Here is a 16243-nt window from a genome sequence, read left to right as displayed (position 1 = left end):
TGTGTACCCCCGGTATTAAGATTCACACCGAGCAACTATGAAATGTGTCCTGAGCAGCCGAGTTAATCTTATATGCACGTGGACAGGTCGGAGACAGGAGGACGTCATGTAGAGAAGAGACGGGCCTTGTCAAATTCTTGCACAGCTGTTGAAGATGATAAAAAGTGTAACCACGGACTCTCTGTTGAGGAAATCTCTGGTACTCTTCCAGCATACACACAATATGTTATGGTGCTACACAAATACATGTACAAACAGGCCAAAAGGACGGTTGGTATAGGTAATACGACCAGGTGTTACAAAAAGACGGGGTGTGGTCTTGTTTTTGATTTTCTTTGTCACATCCATGGGAATATGTTCCCGAGGCAGACTAAACAGGTTTAATCCTGAGGGTAATAACCTTTAAAGGTCCCATATCATGCTCATTTTCAGGTTCAGACTTGTATTTTGTGTTTCTACTAGAACATGTTTACATGCTGTAATGTTCAAAAAACCCTCTTATTTCCTCATACTGTCTGCCTGAATACACCTGTATTTATCCTCCGTCTGAAACACTCCGTTTTAGCGCATTTTGACGGAATTGCAATGGAATTGCGTTGCTAGGCAACAGCTTGGGTCCATGTGTACCTCCTGTCAGCTGATGACATTCACATACACTGCAACCAGGGATAAACTGGGACACATTTAGAGTGTTTACTTTTAAAATTGTGTAAAGGGTCTAAATATTGTATATTTGTGACATCACAAATGGGCAGAAATCCTGACAGCTTGTTTCAAATGCAGAGTTTCTGAATACGAGCTGTGTGTGTTTTCCTGTGGATTAAGTGTTTCGATACTTTCACAGTATTTATATAGGACTTAAGGCTGCTTTATAATAAAAAAAAAATCTCACTTTTGTATAATATGGGACCTTTAAAAACTGGTTCATCAAAAGAGGCTTGTTTATGAAATACATCCACACAACCTGACTTATTTGTGGAGAGTCTTATTCTGAGATACTGAATATATAAATGTGTTGCTGAGAAACAATTTGAAATAGCTCACAATCCAGTTTAAATGAAGTTTAACAATAGTCATTGAAGGAGATGGCTGCCTTCTAGTTAAAGATGCTTGGATGTGGGATTCTGTAGTGAATCTGTGAAGAAAACTGCAGTTTAATCAGCCAAAAAACAAATCTTAAAGTCAGTTCGGGTTATCGTAAGGTCAAAGGAGTTTAGCTTGATGGTGAAAAAACAAAGTTGCTGTCTTGACATGATAAATTCGTTAATTTTGTGATCAATTGGGGAAAAAAACTGTTAAACAATCCAACACATCCAGGCCGCCCTGTGGGCAGAATGGTTTCTGTCTTGTGACTCCTCATAAACCTACATGATGTTTGTTTCCCTACACACAACCACAATGAGCCCAACAGCTTTTATGAATCCGGTAATCACCGGACTTTTCCCGGTTCCCTACTTTACAGACTATTTAGTTTGCTGATTCATGTGGGGAGTTCATTAAAAGCACATTCAGCGATATTTGTTACAACATCCAACGGCTTTGCCAACATCCAACGACTTTCCTGACTCAGTATTGATGTTGTGAAACTCAGCTGTGAACTGGGTGAATAATCAGTCGTCAGCTAAAAGGAGGTTTTGGGATTTGGGATTGGGATGTACATCTCTCTAATTTGAACTGGAATTTGCTGTCTGTACAATTGGATGCACTTAGAGGCAATAAGCAAGGGAATAAAATTGGGGTAAACCATTACGGCTTTCCATAAACAGTATCCAGAATAGACTACCATCTGTCCATATTGTTGAATGTCATCCTGCTGTTATTTAGGCTGCATTCACACCAAATCAGGTGTTACGGCGATTAGCGCAGGGTTGTGCGGTGGTGTGGGAGTGTCTGCACGACGATGCCACAGGTCGCTGTGCGTTTTTTTAGACATCCTACCCACATTCAAATGAATGGGAGGACTGGCACTTTCGCCACAACGCCTGATTTGGTGTGAATGCAGCCCAAGACACATAGACGGATTAAAGCTTTTAACCTAAGCAAATTCATAAAACAAACTTTTTTACAGTTGGTAACTGAGTGCAAGTGTATAGGGACAAATCTCTTCACAGTTCTCAACCTAATCATCTCTTATCTTCGACATGTACGGGGTTACAAAGGACGCTCGTCGAACCGCATTCTGCTGATGATGATGTTTTCACGCCGGAACAGCTCCCTGACGAGGGCTTGACGGAGAATATGAGCTTCCTTTTTCCCAACGTCTTCTCCTGTTGTTGATTTGGCGCACACACATGTAAAGCGTGTTTACATGTGTGCAATTGAAGGACAAAACTGAATAAATGAGTAGAGAAACATACAGTAACAAACGCTGGTGGGTCACGAGGGCTCACCGAATGTTTTGATAAGTATAAAAATGATGTGAATCATATTACCAGATCTCAAAGCAATTGTGAGCGCCTCTGGGAGATTTAGCGCTCTCCACCACCATCATCAAAACACCTTTTGGAAGAATGGTGCAGCAGAGTTCACAGAAGCTGTTCTGGAGGCCTTCCTAAAACCAAGCTCAGACTACAGGAGTTTTAAAACTGTTTTAAAAAACCTAAAACGGATTTTGAAATCGGGTTGCATCACACACATAAGGAGAAACTTCCCTGATGTTCTTCTCTCTAATCTCAAAACATGCACACACTACAAGATTTGAAAATAATGATGCATCACACTATTATTAAGAGTATCGTGCCAGAGGGAGCAATGCATCACCTCACATAATGTCATGGGGAAGCGGGTGTCGCCACTGACGTGTTCAACAACTTGCTGGAGTAATGCTTTGTGGTCAGGAAAAAAGAAAAGCAAAAGGCTTAACGAGTCTGGATGAGGAAATGGTTGGGGAGATGTGGTCAACACAGGTTGTCTGTTCTTCAGCGAGAACTGGGGGTGAGATTTTAACTGTCAGTTTTATTATCTGTCAACAGCAGTATGTTAGCTAACATTAGCCTTAGGGGCTAGAATGTTTACCGTTACTAGACAACACCAGCTGCTTTGGCTTGTCTCTCTCGTTGGCTATATGGTCCCGCTCAGAAAGTACTGACGTAATCATCTAGATTTTAACTCCTACATATCAAACATGTTTGAAATGAATCGGGACGGCACTGATGAGTCTGCGAACAGTTCCGGAGGTTTAAGTCTGGATCTGTAACCCGGTAAATCGGGGATAAATTAGCCCAAAACTCCTGTTGTCTGAGCCCGGCTTAAAGGGACTGTTTGTAACTTTTTAAGCGTATAAATGTACCGGGTCGGGACACATGCGCGCTTGCGTGTGGCCGCTGTACCCTGCTCCTCTGCCTGCTCGCCTTCACTCAGACAGCGCGCACATTCTCGCTTTTCACTCCACCTCTAGACGTGAACGCGCGCTCACTCCACACTGCAGAAGAGTTAGTTTAGCTCTGAGAACATCTAGTGAATGTAGAGTGGATGTTTGTGCAGAAATAAATGCTGCAGCTCCTCCAGACCAACAGAGGTTTCCCGTGTCTTGTGAAGTGACGCGGCTCAGCAGAGAGAAACGTTATCATCTCGTTACCGACCGGGTGCCGGTGTTTACCTGTTCTCTCCGGCTGCGGTCGGGAGTTGTAACGTTACTCGCTGCGGAGCCCCGCTGTTGGAAAAGCCAACACTAGGATCAGCAGTGATTCATGGAGAGACCTTCGTCTGGTCAGCTAACATTACTGCCAAGCCCCTGAAATATAGAGTGATATTGTGCTTTTAGCTGACGTCTGTCGCCTCACTGTTTTGAGCAATGCTCGTTCAGGTATATTTAGAGCGAGCAAGCGTGAGCCCGCTGACTTTCGTTGACTTAACGGCCACAGGTGTCGCTGTTAACAAGTAATTCTGAAAGTTACAAATAGTCCCTTTAAGACAATTCATGCAGGTTGGTCCTTTAATTTGTCACCCATATGTAGTTAGAACAAGCCTCTGATAAAGTGCTTTTGAAGACAACAATAATAGCAATACAAAGCTGATTAGCCAAGTATTGCTGATTCATCTGTAGAATAATTTGGGATGTAATTAAGACTAGAAAAATAAGGTAAAATGGAATAAAAAAATAGGGATAATACTAATTCTGTAGAGCTTGGACCACCAAAAGGCCACATAACAAACATCCAGGCTCGGATAGAAGTACCAGGGGGGTTTCCCAGTCGCTCATGGACCATGATGAGAAACAAGAAAGTCTGTTTTCTACTCAGATCTTTTATACTTGACAGGCTGTTTTCTTAGTGATTTTTAAATCCTAATAATGGGGAACAGCCTGATTTGTGTTTAATGGCCTCCAGTGACCCCTGTTCCAGATTCTCATCTTGCCCTCTCCTTCTCTTTTTTTTTAACCTGGCACAAAGAAAGAAAGACAGGCCTGTTTCCCATTACAGAGACAGTCACACTCGTCTGTCTTGTTTCCAATAGAAAACAGCTTATAGAGAACATTATTTACCAGAGATGCGGTTCAAACATCGGAACACAGGTTTGGTTTAGTTGAGGTCACATGTAATAGTGAGGTAAGTGTATTTATTTTGCAATGAGCACATTAATTTTTCTCCCCTTGTCAAAAATGTCTTTAAAGGATTACTGCCACCGTGTATAAATAATAATAAAGGACAGATGTGGAGTTGGTTCGGAGTCAGCGAGGCAGGCTCATACCATTATTGGAAACTGACAAGCCATTACGTGTAGTGGTTTCCTGGTGAACGTTTGAGCTGGGCACACAGTGTGCTCGTCCCATCCAAGATTAATCAAATTCAAGACCTTTGTTGTAAGTCATCCTTTTACTTTTTTCTCTGCCTTAAAATGCTGCATAGAAACTGTTTTGCCATATTTGTTTTTTAAAAAGGAAATCCGCCAGATCTTCCCTAAAGCGGCAATGACTAACTTAGAAAGAACCTGACAAACAGGTGTCATTAACTTCACCTGAGTTAACATCTGTGTATCGTCTTGAAGAGTGAGGTATCTTAATTAACCGAGACAGTTAATGACTGGAGGAGACATTACTGCATCATTCCAGACGGATGGAGTATGGGAGCTCAACTCTGTCCGTGTAAACAAAGTAACCAAGACAAGAAATCCAGTTTTTCTGTAAGATAAAAGTCTGAAAATGTTTATAAAGGCATGTTTTTTTGTTTTGTTTAATACAATGGTGATGATGGGAATGCAAAGAGACATGTGACTCAGGTAAATATCCTATAATATTCAGATTTTTTTACAATTACTGCCACTTTTTTCACCGCTAATACTAAAAATATTGCTTGTATTATTACTATCATCATGGTCAGATGACACTCAAGTTTCAGTTGATTATTACCATCATCATCCTGATTTTGATCTGGAGACATGGATTGTTTTGGTAACTCTATTCAGCATTTATAGTTAGCATATGAACAATTAATAAAGGGTTTATAACACTCTATAATGTTGTTATAAACAGCTTTAAGGGCGTCTTTATTAATGTGTTTGTATATGAAGCGACCATAACTAGTGTTTACACAATTAATTGTAATCATAAATAACAATATATATAAGATTTTAACTCTAACAGCTTTAAACTCACATATGAATTGTTTGTACATGCAGTTACTAAATATGCATGAATGGAGTGTGTAATGTAATGCCATTATATGATTACAGCAATGTAATTCTGTGTTTTTATGTCATAACTGTTAACAAATACATTAATTCATACTTAAATGTTTACTTAAACTGCTTTATAGTGTTATAAACTATTTATTAGATGTGCATATGCTAAATGATGGACAAAATTAAGTGTTATTGTTTGAATGTAAAACATAAATAAGGCATTACAGTAAAACAAAATATATAAACACATGTATAATTTCATTTGTGTCTCTTTGAGACCAACTTTGTTACGAAAAAAGTGAGTAAAAAGTTTTTACAAATGTTGCTCAAAGAGAAAAACGAGTTATTAGAAATGATCTTTATCCTTTTTGTCCTGAAAACCTACACTATGCAGTGATATGTTTTGTAAAATTGACCCTTGTTAGATTGATCCTGTTAGCATTTTCCATTCGCACGAATCTATCTCTGCTCCATTAACCAATCAGAAACAAGCTTTACTTTACTTTAAAGTAAGCACAGTCTTATACTATTCAACTAATGGTTATGTTTTGCTTGTGTTAAAATTTACTGGTTCATTTGACTTCATGAGGAGCGGTCGTAAACCTCTGCCCTGTATGTGGACGGTGAGGGATGTCTGCCCAGTAACACTGAGAAAGAGCTCTGCAGGCATTTCTCACCTCGTTTAAAATGTGACTACAATTTAGATTTAAGGCTGGAAGTAAATGTTAGAACATTGTGTGCTTGCACTTGGACATTCACACTGCCAGGTGTATTAAGGGGCCAGTATACTCCGTTAGAACATCTTGCCTGCCGTGTGGTTGAGTAGCTTTGAAATCTACCTTGCTGACGTCGGATTGCGGTTGTCCGACCATTTCTGTAACTTTCCGAACCCGACGATCCAACATTCACACCTACTTCATGCTGACTAAAAGAGCCAGGTCTTTTTTCATTCTCGACACTACTATTTCTGTCACTTTCCGTGTGCACAAATGAATGCAACGCTATGAATGTCGTCCAGGAGCATACTTGCCAACCTTGAGACCTCAAAAATAGGGAGGATTTCGAAATCAAAGTGGAGTGCCTGGTGGTCCTTCACAAGAAAAAAATTAGTTTCAGAGACTTTGTTTCCTGCATTCTGGTGACTTTTAAAGAATGAAAATAACTAGATGATAATTACACTGCAACAGCGTTATCTGTTAAATTTTAATTTTACGTCTAATTCTCAGGAAAGAAAACTGAATAATTGGCCCCCCTGGCGTGAATCTCTCCTATAAATTAGGTTAATATTCATTAGTGTTCTTTCAGTCAATACTTTTTTGAGTTTCTTTCTCTTAGTATTCTCCATTTCTCTCCTTCTCTCACTCATTGTGCTCTGAAACTTTGTTATTGCCAATGGCTTGCACCGCGCCACAACAGCTTTGCTGTGCTGCTGTGATGTGAGGCGGGTGCAGCTCAAACTACGCCCAAGTGTTGCAAGCAGCCTCTCCTCTGCCGGGAAAAGGTGTAGCTCTATTGCCGTCCAGGTGGAAGCAGTAGTTCTTATGACACTCTGTACAGCGCCAGAAACAGGTTTTGATAACAATGGGTGGGAAAAAGGTGTGAACATTTGTCATAAATTGGGAGAAACACTGGAGAATTGTGACCCTGGGAGTAAACCGAGGTATCGCGTCTCCCCTCTCTATGACGGCCGGCTTTTCACTCCTCTTTCGAATGAAACCGCTGAAGCATTTTCACACCTAAAGTAATACTGACACTACATATTGAATCTTCAAGAAACAATACCTCATTGTTCTCCAGTGCCCGGAATACACATTCCTTCATTGACGATCGTCCATCCATTCCTGCACCGAACATATTTTTGCTTCAGTGGTGGGAAGGCAGACTCCTCGTGCTCTCCACCATTCAGAGCTCCCCGTGGGGGGTCAAGGTCCATTACAATGGACAAACATCACCCTGCCCGTTGTTTTTGTTAGCCCCTAATTGCAAGACCCACAGCAATGTTGATTGTGACATTCATTACGAACGTCATTAGCAGAGTCATTAACACCGGGGGAGCATGTTAAGGAGCAGTTTGGAGACAGTTATCTGCTGTTGGCATTGGGTAAATAAGAGGAGGGATATCTGGCTCTAAGTACGATGTAGAACAAGAATACATGTTTGGAGGAGCATGATAAGGAAAGGGAGAGGGAGTTCATGTTGAAACTCTTGCAAAACACACAGCTGGGAATCTCAGAAAAAAAACATTATTAGGAAGAGAGGAGAATTTATTTATAAGTGAACGACTAGCTCGTTGATGATTTATCTGCAAACATCAAAAGTCAAAAATCTCTGTGACTCGAAGACTATACATTTGGCACAAATCCATTATTTTTCCATCCTTTCATTAATACATCCCTTACAGTACCACTAAGTGCTCAATACACTGCTCCGACGGTTGCATAATCACGCTACAATACTTATTTACACGTCGCTAATTGATCCAGTTGCTGCTATTGTGCCTTCTAATTGACCGCCCCATTACGTCATTAGTCTGTGTTAGCCTGTTTTGATAAGGTCTTAACTACCTGGAGCTGAGATAAGCGCAGACCCAGCGGTATCTACGTAACCAATCTGTGCTGTCTGCCGCTAAGAACATGTAAATTACTAACAATTATCCAGGCATCTACTGTCGGTCTGAGCCAAGCTACTGAATGTTAATGAAACAATGAATGCTAATGTTAAGTAAAGCTCAAACATAGAAGTTATGATTACTGACTTTACAGTTCCTCTACGCTGCACAGTCTTTGTTGGAGAGATCAACTCTCATCTTCCCAAATGAACATCTCCAGTGTGATCGCCATTACTTGATAAAGAGCAGTGAGCGAGGTACTGGGTGTAACGGCCTGCAGGCTTACTGAATAAGATAAAGTTTAGCATAGAGCCTTGCAGTGGCCATAGGAGACAACATATTACGGGCACTAGATGCTATTAGTTTGCATTTTACTCATGTTTTTGTTTGGTAAAGGCTTATAGTTGATTAAAATGTGCAAATGATTTTTTAAAGTTGCTTGCTTTAGTTTATTAAGTAAGTTTTAATCTAATTTACGAAAGCAAAGAAAGCAAATCTTGTTTGTATAGCACTTTTCAAAACAGTTGTTCCAAGTGCTTTACCAAAGAAAGTCAAGAGAAAGAAACTACAAACAATACAATTCAGTATATAAATAAAATGCATTTATAAAATCACATTTGAAAAACTTTTAAATTAAAGATTATGCACTGCTTTGGCTTCTCTGAGAGGTATAACTTCTAATGTTGAGGAGCAACAACAGTAAAGAGCTCGATCAGACAGACAACAGTACTGTGTGAAAAAACGCAGCCCCCTCATTCATTTGAATGGGGCAGTATATTAAAGTACGGAGGTCTGCCAACGCTGAAGGCTTTGGCAATAAAAAATGAAGGATCATCCAAAAAGAAAATTTTTGTGGGAGCGCACATTCCTGGTATATTACGCCACCGGCCTTGACCTTCCAGTGACCAGAAGTGATGCTCTGAACAGCAAAAATCCTTCGTACAAGACAACTCTCTAAATACTTTAAAGAGTTGTCGTGTACAAGGGAGTTTTGCATGCATGTTAAGTGTAAAAATGTTGAATAAATTTCCAGCAACTGCGTACCAATGGAGAGAAAGTGTAATTGCTGCAGCCGAAAAAGGGCAGAAAAATAAACCTTCAATCTCATGGATTTATTACTCAAACTGGCCAGGCAGTTCTGATTCATTTCTCACTGGTACCTTTCCGCCCGCACACTCCTTTCAGGTAAAAGCACAGCTGTGTAGGATGTCATAAATCACACCCACTTGTTGTGAGAAAAAAACTGTATAGCAGATGGAATTCAGACAGGAAGAAAGTAATACAGTATAAAAGATGTAAGACGAACATGTCGTTGCTGTCGACCTTGCAAGTCGAGAAAGTTTTACTTTTACTCCATGATGATGTGTCTGAAGCATTTCACCAGAACAGTACGTTCTTTATGTTCTCCTTGTTTTCAAGATATACTGGTAGAATATTTACAAACCTTTCACCTCAAACAATCACCAGATCTTAACCTCTTAAGCCCCAGGGTGCTGGAAGGTGTGGTTCGCCTAGACAGACATACCCAAAATAAATCAAGAATAGCTCCACAACGACCAGCTCTATATGCAGGATCTTAGTCTCTATGGATAGGTAAGACCTCAGAGAATTCATCCCCAGTGTCAGTAGGTGGATAACACTATTAAAGCAATGATGCCATGCACAAAGATGCAAGTGAATTCATTCAGCAACTCCTTGACTACAACTGTGCCAAAGCAGATATAAATAACACCAAGCACATAGAAAGGTTTTAGTGAGGATAGGACCAGGAGGACTCTCCAAATGGGGTTTTCTACCTCTTCAAAGGGAATCTAGCTCTAAAATACAACTGATATCCACTACAGGAGGCTATGTGCACACAATGGAGCCTTTGGCCATGACATGTACCCCGTGCATCATCACATTCTACCATTGTTCACAGTATAAAATCAATAAAAAGCAACTAAATTGTATAATTTTGACTCCAAATGGAGTCGTTTTATTATCAATCAAGTAAAACTTAGATAATAACAAATAAGATCAATAACAAGGTAAATAAAATAACAAAAATCGAAAGTTAAGTATGAACATTCAATATAAAAATCGTCAAAAATATTTTATTATAATTTCTCGTGCGTTGATTTTGTTACTAAGATATTGAAATCATTGCCAAGCAAACATTGTTTAGACCAAATACACTTGGAGTGTTGTTTTAGTAGCTTTAAGGCCTCGTCTTTTAGAAACAATTCAGAAAAAAGACACAGACTGCAGCATTTTATGACGTGTTTTAACACACAGCTCAGCCAAACCGGTACCGGGGTTCGTAGGGTAAAAGGGGTTAAGATGCAAAATTTGAAAATGTGAAATTAAGATATGAAGTTATTACTCTTTTATTTTATTACTACAGTGGATTATAGTTGGTATGGTTTATTTTAAACCAGAAATGTGCAGAAATTAATCTGTTTGTTTCCCTCGAGCAACTTGTCTCCCCTCCACTCACTCCCATTCTCCTCCTGAGTGCTAATGGCTGATGGTAATTACATTTAATGAGATCATGGGGTCGTTCGCAGGGTGCACTTCTGCAAATTGCTCTCAGCGTGGGGTCTGAAGTGGGATAGGGTAGGGGGCCGACGGGGCAGTGGAGGTCGGGGCCAGGAGTGTTTGCCCAGTGTTAAGTTAGGGGGCCGGGGACCCAACGGTGGCTTTACCTGTCACTCAGTGAGCACTGAAACATGTCATGCATTTGTCTGCCTTTGTCCTCCTCGTTTGTCTGGCAGAGATAACCAAAACAGAGGTGGTGCTTGTCTCGGCTCTATTGTGTGAAGCTTGTTGTCAGCCCATCACGCCCATCACGTCCATCCATCCCCTCCCGGCCCCCATCTTTCCCTTTCTCTCTGCTCCACAACTGGTCATTTCGCCACTATTTTCTGGCTGCGGGGGGTGACCCGGGCAATTTAGTTAATCCATTAACAACTAATTGTCTCCTCCTACCCTGGTGCTTGGACAAACAGCCTGGTGGGGGGTGAAGTCGAGCCCCTGGTGACCTATAAAAGTCACTCTGGAAGAGGAGGCAGCCAGTGTCGCTGCATGGATTCCCTGCAGTCCTGACTTTCTAAACATTTACTGGGACTTTTAATCTTCTGAGTTTTATTTGCTGTGGAGCCATAGACAAGTGACTCATCTTTTCTTTTACTTTGAGTCACCCTGTCTTGAGTTAATCATTGTCAGTCTTATTTATTTATTAATTTGTTGGTGGAAATGTTGGGTAATCTGTGGATGCTCTGCCTGGGTCTCTACTTCTCCTCGGCCGAAGCTCGAATATGGGCCTGGATGCTCAACATGCCCCACAGCCCTCCCAAAGAAGGAGCCAGGGCACTTAGAGAGAGCGTTCTTGTAGCCAAACCAACCGCGGTAAGATACTAGATACTGTGCATGATTATAATGCTTCTCTTGTATTAATTCATACGGCTAAAACGTGTTTGTGTCGTAAAACATTTCTTCTATAAGGTCAGAAAATGTGTGTTTAGAAAAAAAGGTTATACGCAGAATCAGTGTCACTTCTTCCTACAAGTTTTAATGAAAGTCTTGGTAAAGTTTTAAGATCTCGCCTGTTTTTTTTTTCCCAGGTTATGTGCGATCATGACAGGGCCTGTGGACGGGGTTTCTCCTGTGATCGTCACTTCGGTCTTTGTGTTCCTCTGCGAGGGGAGGGCCACTACTGTCGGAGGGACGCCCAGTGCGTCCGCGGACTCAGCTGCATGTTTGGGAAGTGCCACCGCAGCATCCCCAATGGACAAGAGGGTAAGAATGTAACAGCAAACACATTAAAAACCTATTTATTTAAAACATAAAAGAGTGTGTGTTCGTCAGATTGGAGATTGAAAACGACTGAACCTGAAATAACCGTTGTTTTCTCTTCATCCAGGAGCCAGATGTAAAGTCAACAGGGACTGTGGGACGTCCATGTGCTGCGCTCGACACCACGGCGAACATGTGTGCAAGAGACGTCTGATCCGCGGCGAGAGCTGCTATGTTCCTGATGGTGGCCTGGCATACAGCATAAACCAGATTTGTCCATGTGATGAGGGGCTGCTGTGTCGAGAAAACGGTGAATCACATCAGAGAGAGTAAGTACGGGAAATAAAGTTGAATCTAAAATGATTTACTTCAAATACCACAATCCAAGGCTATTAAAAGGTTGTACAGCATTTGATTCATTGCACATTTGTTATTGAATTTAAACCACTTGACTTACAATATCAAGTAATGCAGGTCCAGCGTGATTGGAGCCCTTTTGTTAAGACTTTTGCCGTGTCCAAATTCCTACTACATACTAAATCTCAGCAGTTTTGAGTATGTAGTGAGTGTTACTGGCAAAGTAGACTCAAAACAGTCACACTAAAAAACTCTTTGTGACTTTGTGTGTGTGTCTCTTGATGTGCACTATTGTCCCACAGTGCATTGCACAAAAGAAACGAAGGCGCTACTCACAGCTGGAAGAGATTGAAGTCAATTATGGCTGTCAGTAAAACAGCTCCAGGAACGGCTCAGAAAGCCAAAAAAAAGAAGCAATTAATTCCTTAAAAACATTTTTTTGTGACAATTGTGAAGTTTAATTGGCAGCGACACTCCAGCGTTTTATTTGACAGGCATCGGCACATGTATTGTATTATTACGTGTTAGTATAAAGCTCCTGTTTAATCACACTAAGCACACAAAAAAACGTGGTTGGTTTCTGGAACAAAGGAGTATAACTTTTAATAACTCATCTCTGTTTTAAAATATGCTTCAAAATGTTTAATGTATTTGTTAGTTTTCAGAATAAATAGCGTGTTTACATGTTCTAACCTCAGTTTGTTTGTCTTCCAGGAAAGAGTTCATTTACCAGCCAGAACGACCAAGTTGGAGCTGCCAAGTGCCCAAATCTTGATGCCTCAACATTAAAGCTATTTATTATGTAAATATGTTTGTATATATAAAATCATGTATGTATTACTACATGTTCTTATTAGAGTCTTACAGCAAGGATGTGTTTTTGTTTTTTTTATTTCATTTTGTACATTTTAACCAAAGCACTACTGTATGTAGCTCAACAATGCCATACAGTATCTTCCTCATTGTATATCTATAAATGTCTATTTGCTTTCAATTTAAAGAATAAAAAAAATGTTTTCCAAAAGCTACGATTCTGTAATCATTCACTGTTATCACTTTATTTTAAAGCTGCACAAATCACTCCTAATCAGTAATAAGAGTATAGAAGAAAAGGTTGTGCTGCTCTCTTGTGGTGAACATACAGGGGGATGTTGCATATGTTTGCATTAATTATACACACAGTAAAGTCAAATGTAAAGCATTTTGTTAAAACAGAACTTTTTCAACTGACTTTAACCCATTGTTACTCTGATGACTAAACCTCCCTTGATGCCAAATCATCCCTTAAATTATACACATATAAAAATAAGAAAAAGATCAGTTTGTTAACAGAGACTTTGACCCACTGTTTTGTTTCATCAAGTCACGATTGTAAGACAAAAGTAATAATATTACAAGAATTAAATAATGATTTTTAAGAATAATATGAGAAAGGAGGTCTCAAACATAGCTTTCCTGTAGTAACATTTGTCCAGAAATATTTGGGCACACGCATTTTGTTTGGATCATATTAACAGATGGAAAATAGAAAGTGAATCATGCTGCAGGAGTGGTTTGAAGGGCGGGTCCGTCTGTGATCTGTTCCCTTTTTTTCAAATGGAAATGCCCACTCAGCCGTTGCAAAAAGCAGTGACGTAGGTTACCACAGCAAGCTAATCAATACGGTTATGAATAATGTGAATGAATAATGTGAATGCTAGCACTAACTGAGTCAAAGTTAGCTGTGCTGAGTTTAGAAATAACTGAAAAGGTTTCTTCTGATTTTTTGAGGTGAGTTTGTATTCCCATGTTCGGTGAGGTAAAATCACTGCTTTTGTGAATGTAGTCTGGTGGCTGTAAAGAGAGCGATATAGCGGCTTCAGTTCTCAATATTGGTTTATTTTCACCGCTTTACCTCACCATCAGTCAGCCCTTTCCGACAGGGAACTGAAGCCATTATATCGCTCTCTTCAAAGCCACCAGACTCCATTCACAAAAACAGTCATTTTACCTCACAGAACACAGGAGTTGCTGGTCTACGGCTGCATCGATCGGTTAGTTTGTTTGTGTTATTGTGCGACTTTCAGATCCGAACTAATGTGGCCTCCACAGCCGTACATTGCTTAGCTTCCGTGCCGTTGCTCCTGTCTGCTTCTCCAAACTGGGAGCATGCAGACCACCATCTAAGTTACTGTGTGTAACGTTAATACACTGACTATAGGGATGTATATACTGTATACTATACATGTAGCAGCGTCATTATGCAGAAACCTACGTCAGGTCACATGGGAAACATTTTTTTAGAAGGGCTTGGATATGAATACATAAGGAACATCACTGAGAAGCTACAGAATGATATAAAAACTTAAAAAATAATAATCTAATGGACCCGTCCTTTAAGAAGTTTGGATACTTTTTTTACTTTTTCTTTTTGTCACGATCAGATTCATCTGTCGGTTGCTGAATTTGATGAAAGCTGACTGTGACCTCGTGTTTTGCATGAAGACCTTACAATAAACTTTTTACAGACACCTTCAAGTTTAGATGTTAAATAAATGTTTCACATTTAAAAGATAGATTTTGGGGGCAGTATCACTTTAAAGCTTTAAAGAGTGGACACACTGAGCACGTTTCTTGGATCGCAGGCCGCGGTTACATAACATGGCGGAGTGTTGCGGCTCCCGATTGTTAGCATCACCAGATGCTGTAACGCTAGCTGTCTCCTGACCCGTCTTTAGATCGATATCTCCCTAACAAATTCCCCCGTCGCTTCATTCAAATGCTAATCGTCTGCAGTTTGCCCCTTCTGTTGCTGGGTGACTTCAATTGTTCTGTGAAGGACTTTAGTGTCTAACCTCTTTGCTATCGTTTTACAGCTCTCATCATTGAGTCTTTGCAATGAGATTTTTAAGTTCGTGTTCAAAACAAGAATGATTTATAACTTTATCGGCGCATTAGAGGCATATGTAGATTGAGCAACTTCAGTTTATGCTATTTTAATTCCTTAAAAAAGTTTATTTAGAGCAGATAATAAAACATGCCAGCTGAAAAGACATCACACTAAAGCTACTGAGGCTTTAGGCAGCGTGACATAAACCATTAAAATGATGCAAACAGGCCGAGGAGAACACACACTTCACACACATACCTAAGACTGACAAGACAAAGGCGATATCTAATCGCACAAGACTGTGAGAAACCTGATAGTACTGAATGCTGAAAAACAGGCCTATCATCTCCACTTAAGAACACTAGTTACTAGTGTACGCCTGCTCTTATCTGAGCTGAAGGTATCCGTACATGTCTGTTTGCACTGTTTAGCTTCTTAAATGGTCTTCTGTTCCTGAGCATTTCGTCCTCTTTGTCCTCGGAGAACAAGGCCGTCTGTTTCTCCGTCTACGTCAACTTCTGTCCTCAAAATGCGTCTGTGACATTAACTGATGTGCTGTTGCGCTTTTGCATGTGTCTCTGGTTAAACCGATATTGTATCTCAAGAGATTTATTGGTTGAAGGAATAGTTTAAGGGCTCAGCCAGCAGCCGTTTAGCGTAGCTTAGCATAAAGAATGGAAACAAAGGGAAACAGCTAGCCTGTCTCTATCCAAAGGTATCAAAATCTACCTGTCAACACCTCTAAAGCTCACTAATTAACACATAATATCTCGTTGTTAAAGTCTAGGTCTCTAGTCTGATCCATCCATCCTCTGAATGCTCTAGGTCTCTAGTCTGATCCATCCATCCTCTGAATGCTCTAGGTTTCTAGTTTGATCCATCCATCCTCTGAATGCTCTAGGTTTCTAGTTTGATCCATCCATCCTCTGAATGCTCTAGGTCTCTAGTCTGATCCATCCATCCTCTGAATGCTCTAGGTCTCTAGTCTGATCCATCCATCCTCTGAATGCTCT

At 40.3% G+C, this 16243-nt stretch overlaps 1 protein-coding gene across 1 annotated transcript; it reads left to right on the top strand.

Annotated features, from left to right (window-relative positions):
* The first annotated feature begins 10811 nt into the window (after nucleotides 1-10811).
* On the top strand, nucleotides 10812-13364 carry LOC141758705 (dickkopf-related protein 3-like). The gene is made up of 4 exons (XM_074620331.1): nucleotides 10812-11617; nucleotides 11833-12007; nucleotides 12132-12333; nucleotides 13076-13364. Exons 1-4 carry the CDS (start codon nucleotides 11465-11467, stop codon nucleotides 13134-13136), a joined length of 591 nt encoding a protein of 196 aa, XP_074476432.1. The 5' UTR covers nucleotides 10812-11464; the 3' UTR covers nucleotides 13137-13364.
* Nucleotides 13365-16243: the final 2879 nt, after the last annotated feature.

Source organism: Sebastes fasciatus, chromosome 20 (assembly GCF_043250625.1).
Source record: "Sebastes fasciatus isolate fSebFas1 chromosome 20, fSebFas1.pri, whole genome shotgun sequence".
NCBI classification, from domain to species: domain Eukaryota; kingdom Metazoa; phylum Chordata; class Actinopteri; order Perciformes; family Sebastidae; genus Sebastes; species Sebastes fasciatus.
This window is presented reverse-complemented; position numbering and strand designations above follow the sequence as displayed.

Coding starts and splice junctions, on each gene's coding strand:
- LOC141758705 (XM_074620331.1), top strand. CDS start 11,465: ATGTTGGGTAATCTGTGGATGCTCTGCCTGGGTCTCTACTTCTCCTCG. Junction 11,618..11,832: donor TTGTAGCCAAACCAACCGCG/GTAAGATACTAG, acceptor TTTTTTTCCCAG/GTTATGTGCGATCATGACAG. Junction 12,334..13,075: donor GGTGAATCACATCAGAGAGA/GTAAGTACGGGA, acceptor TTTGTCTTCCAG/GAAAGAGTTCATTTACCAGC.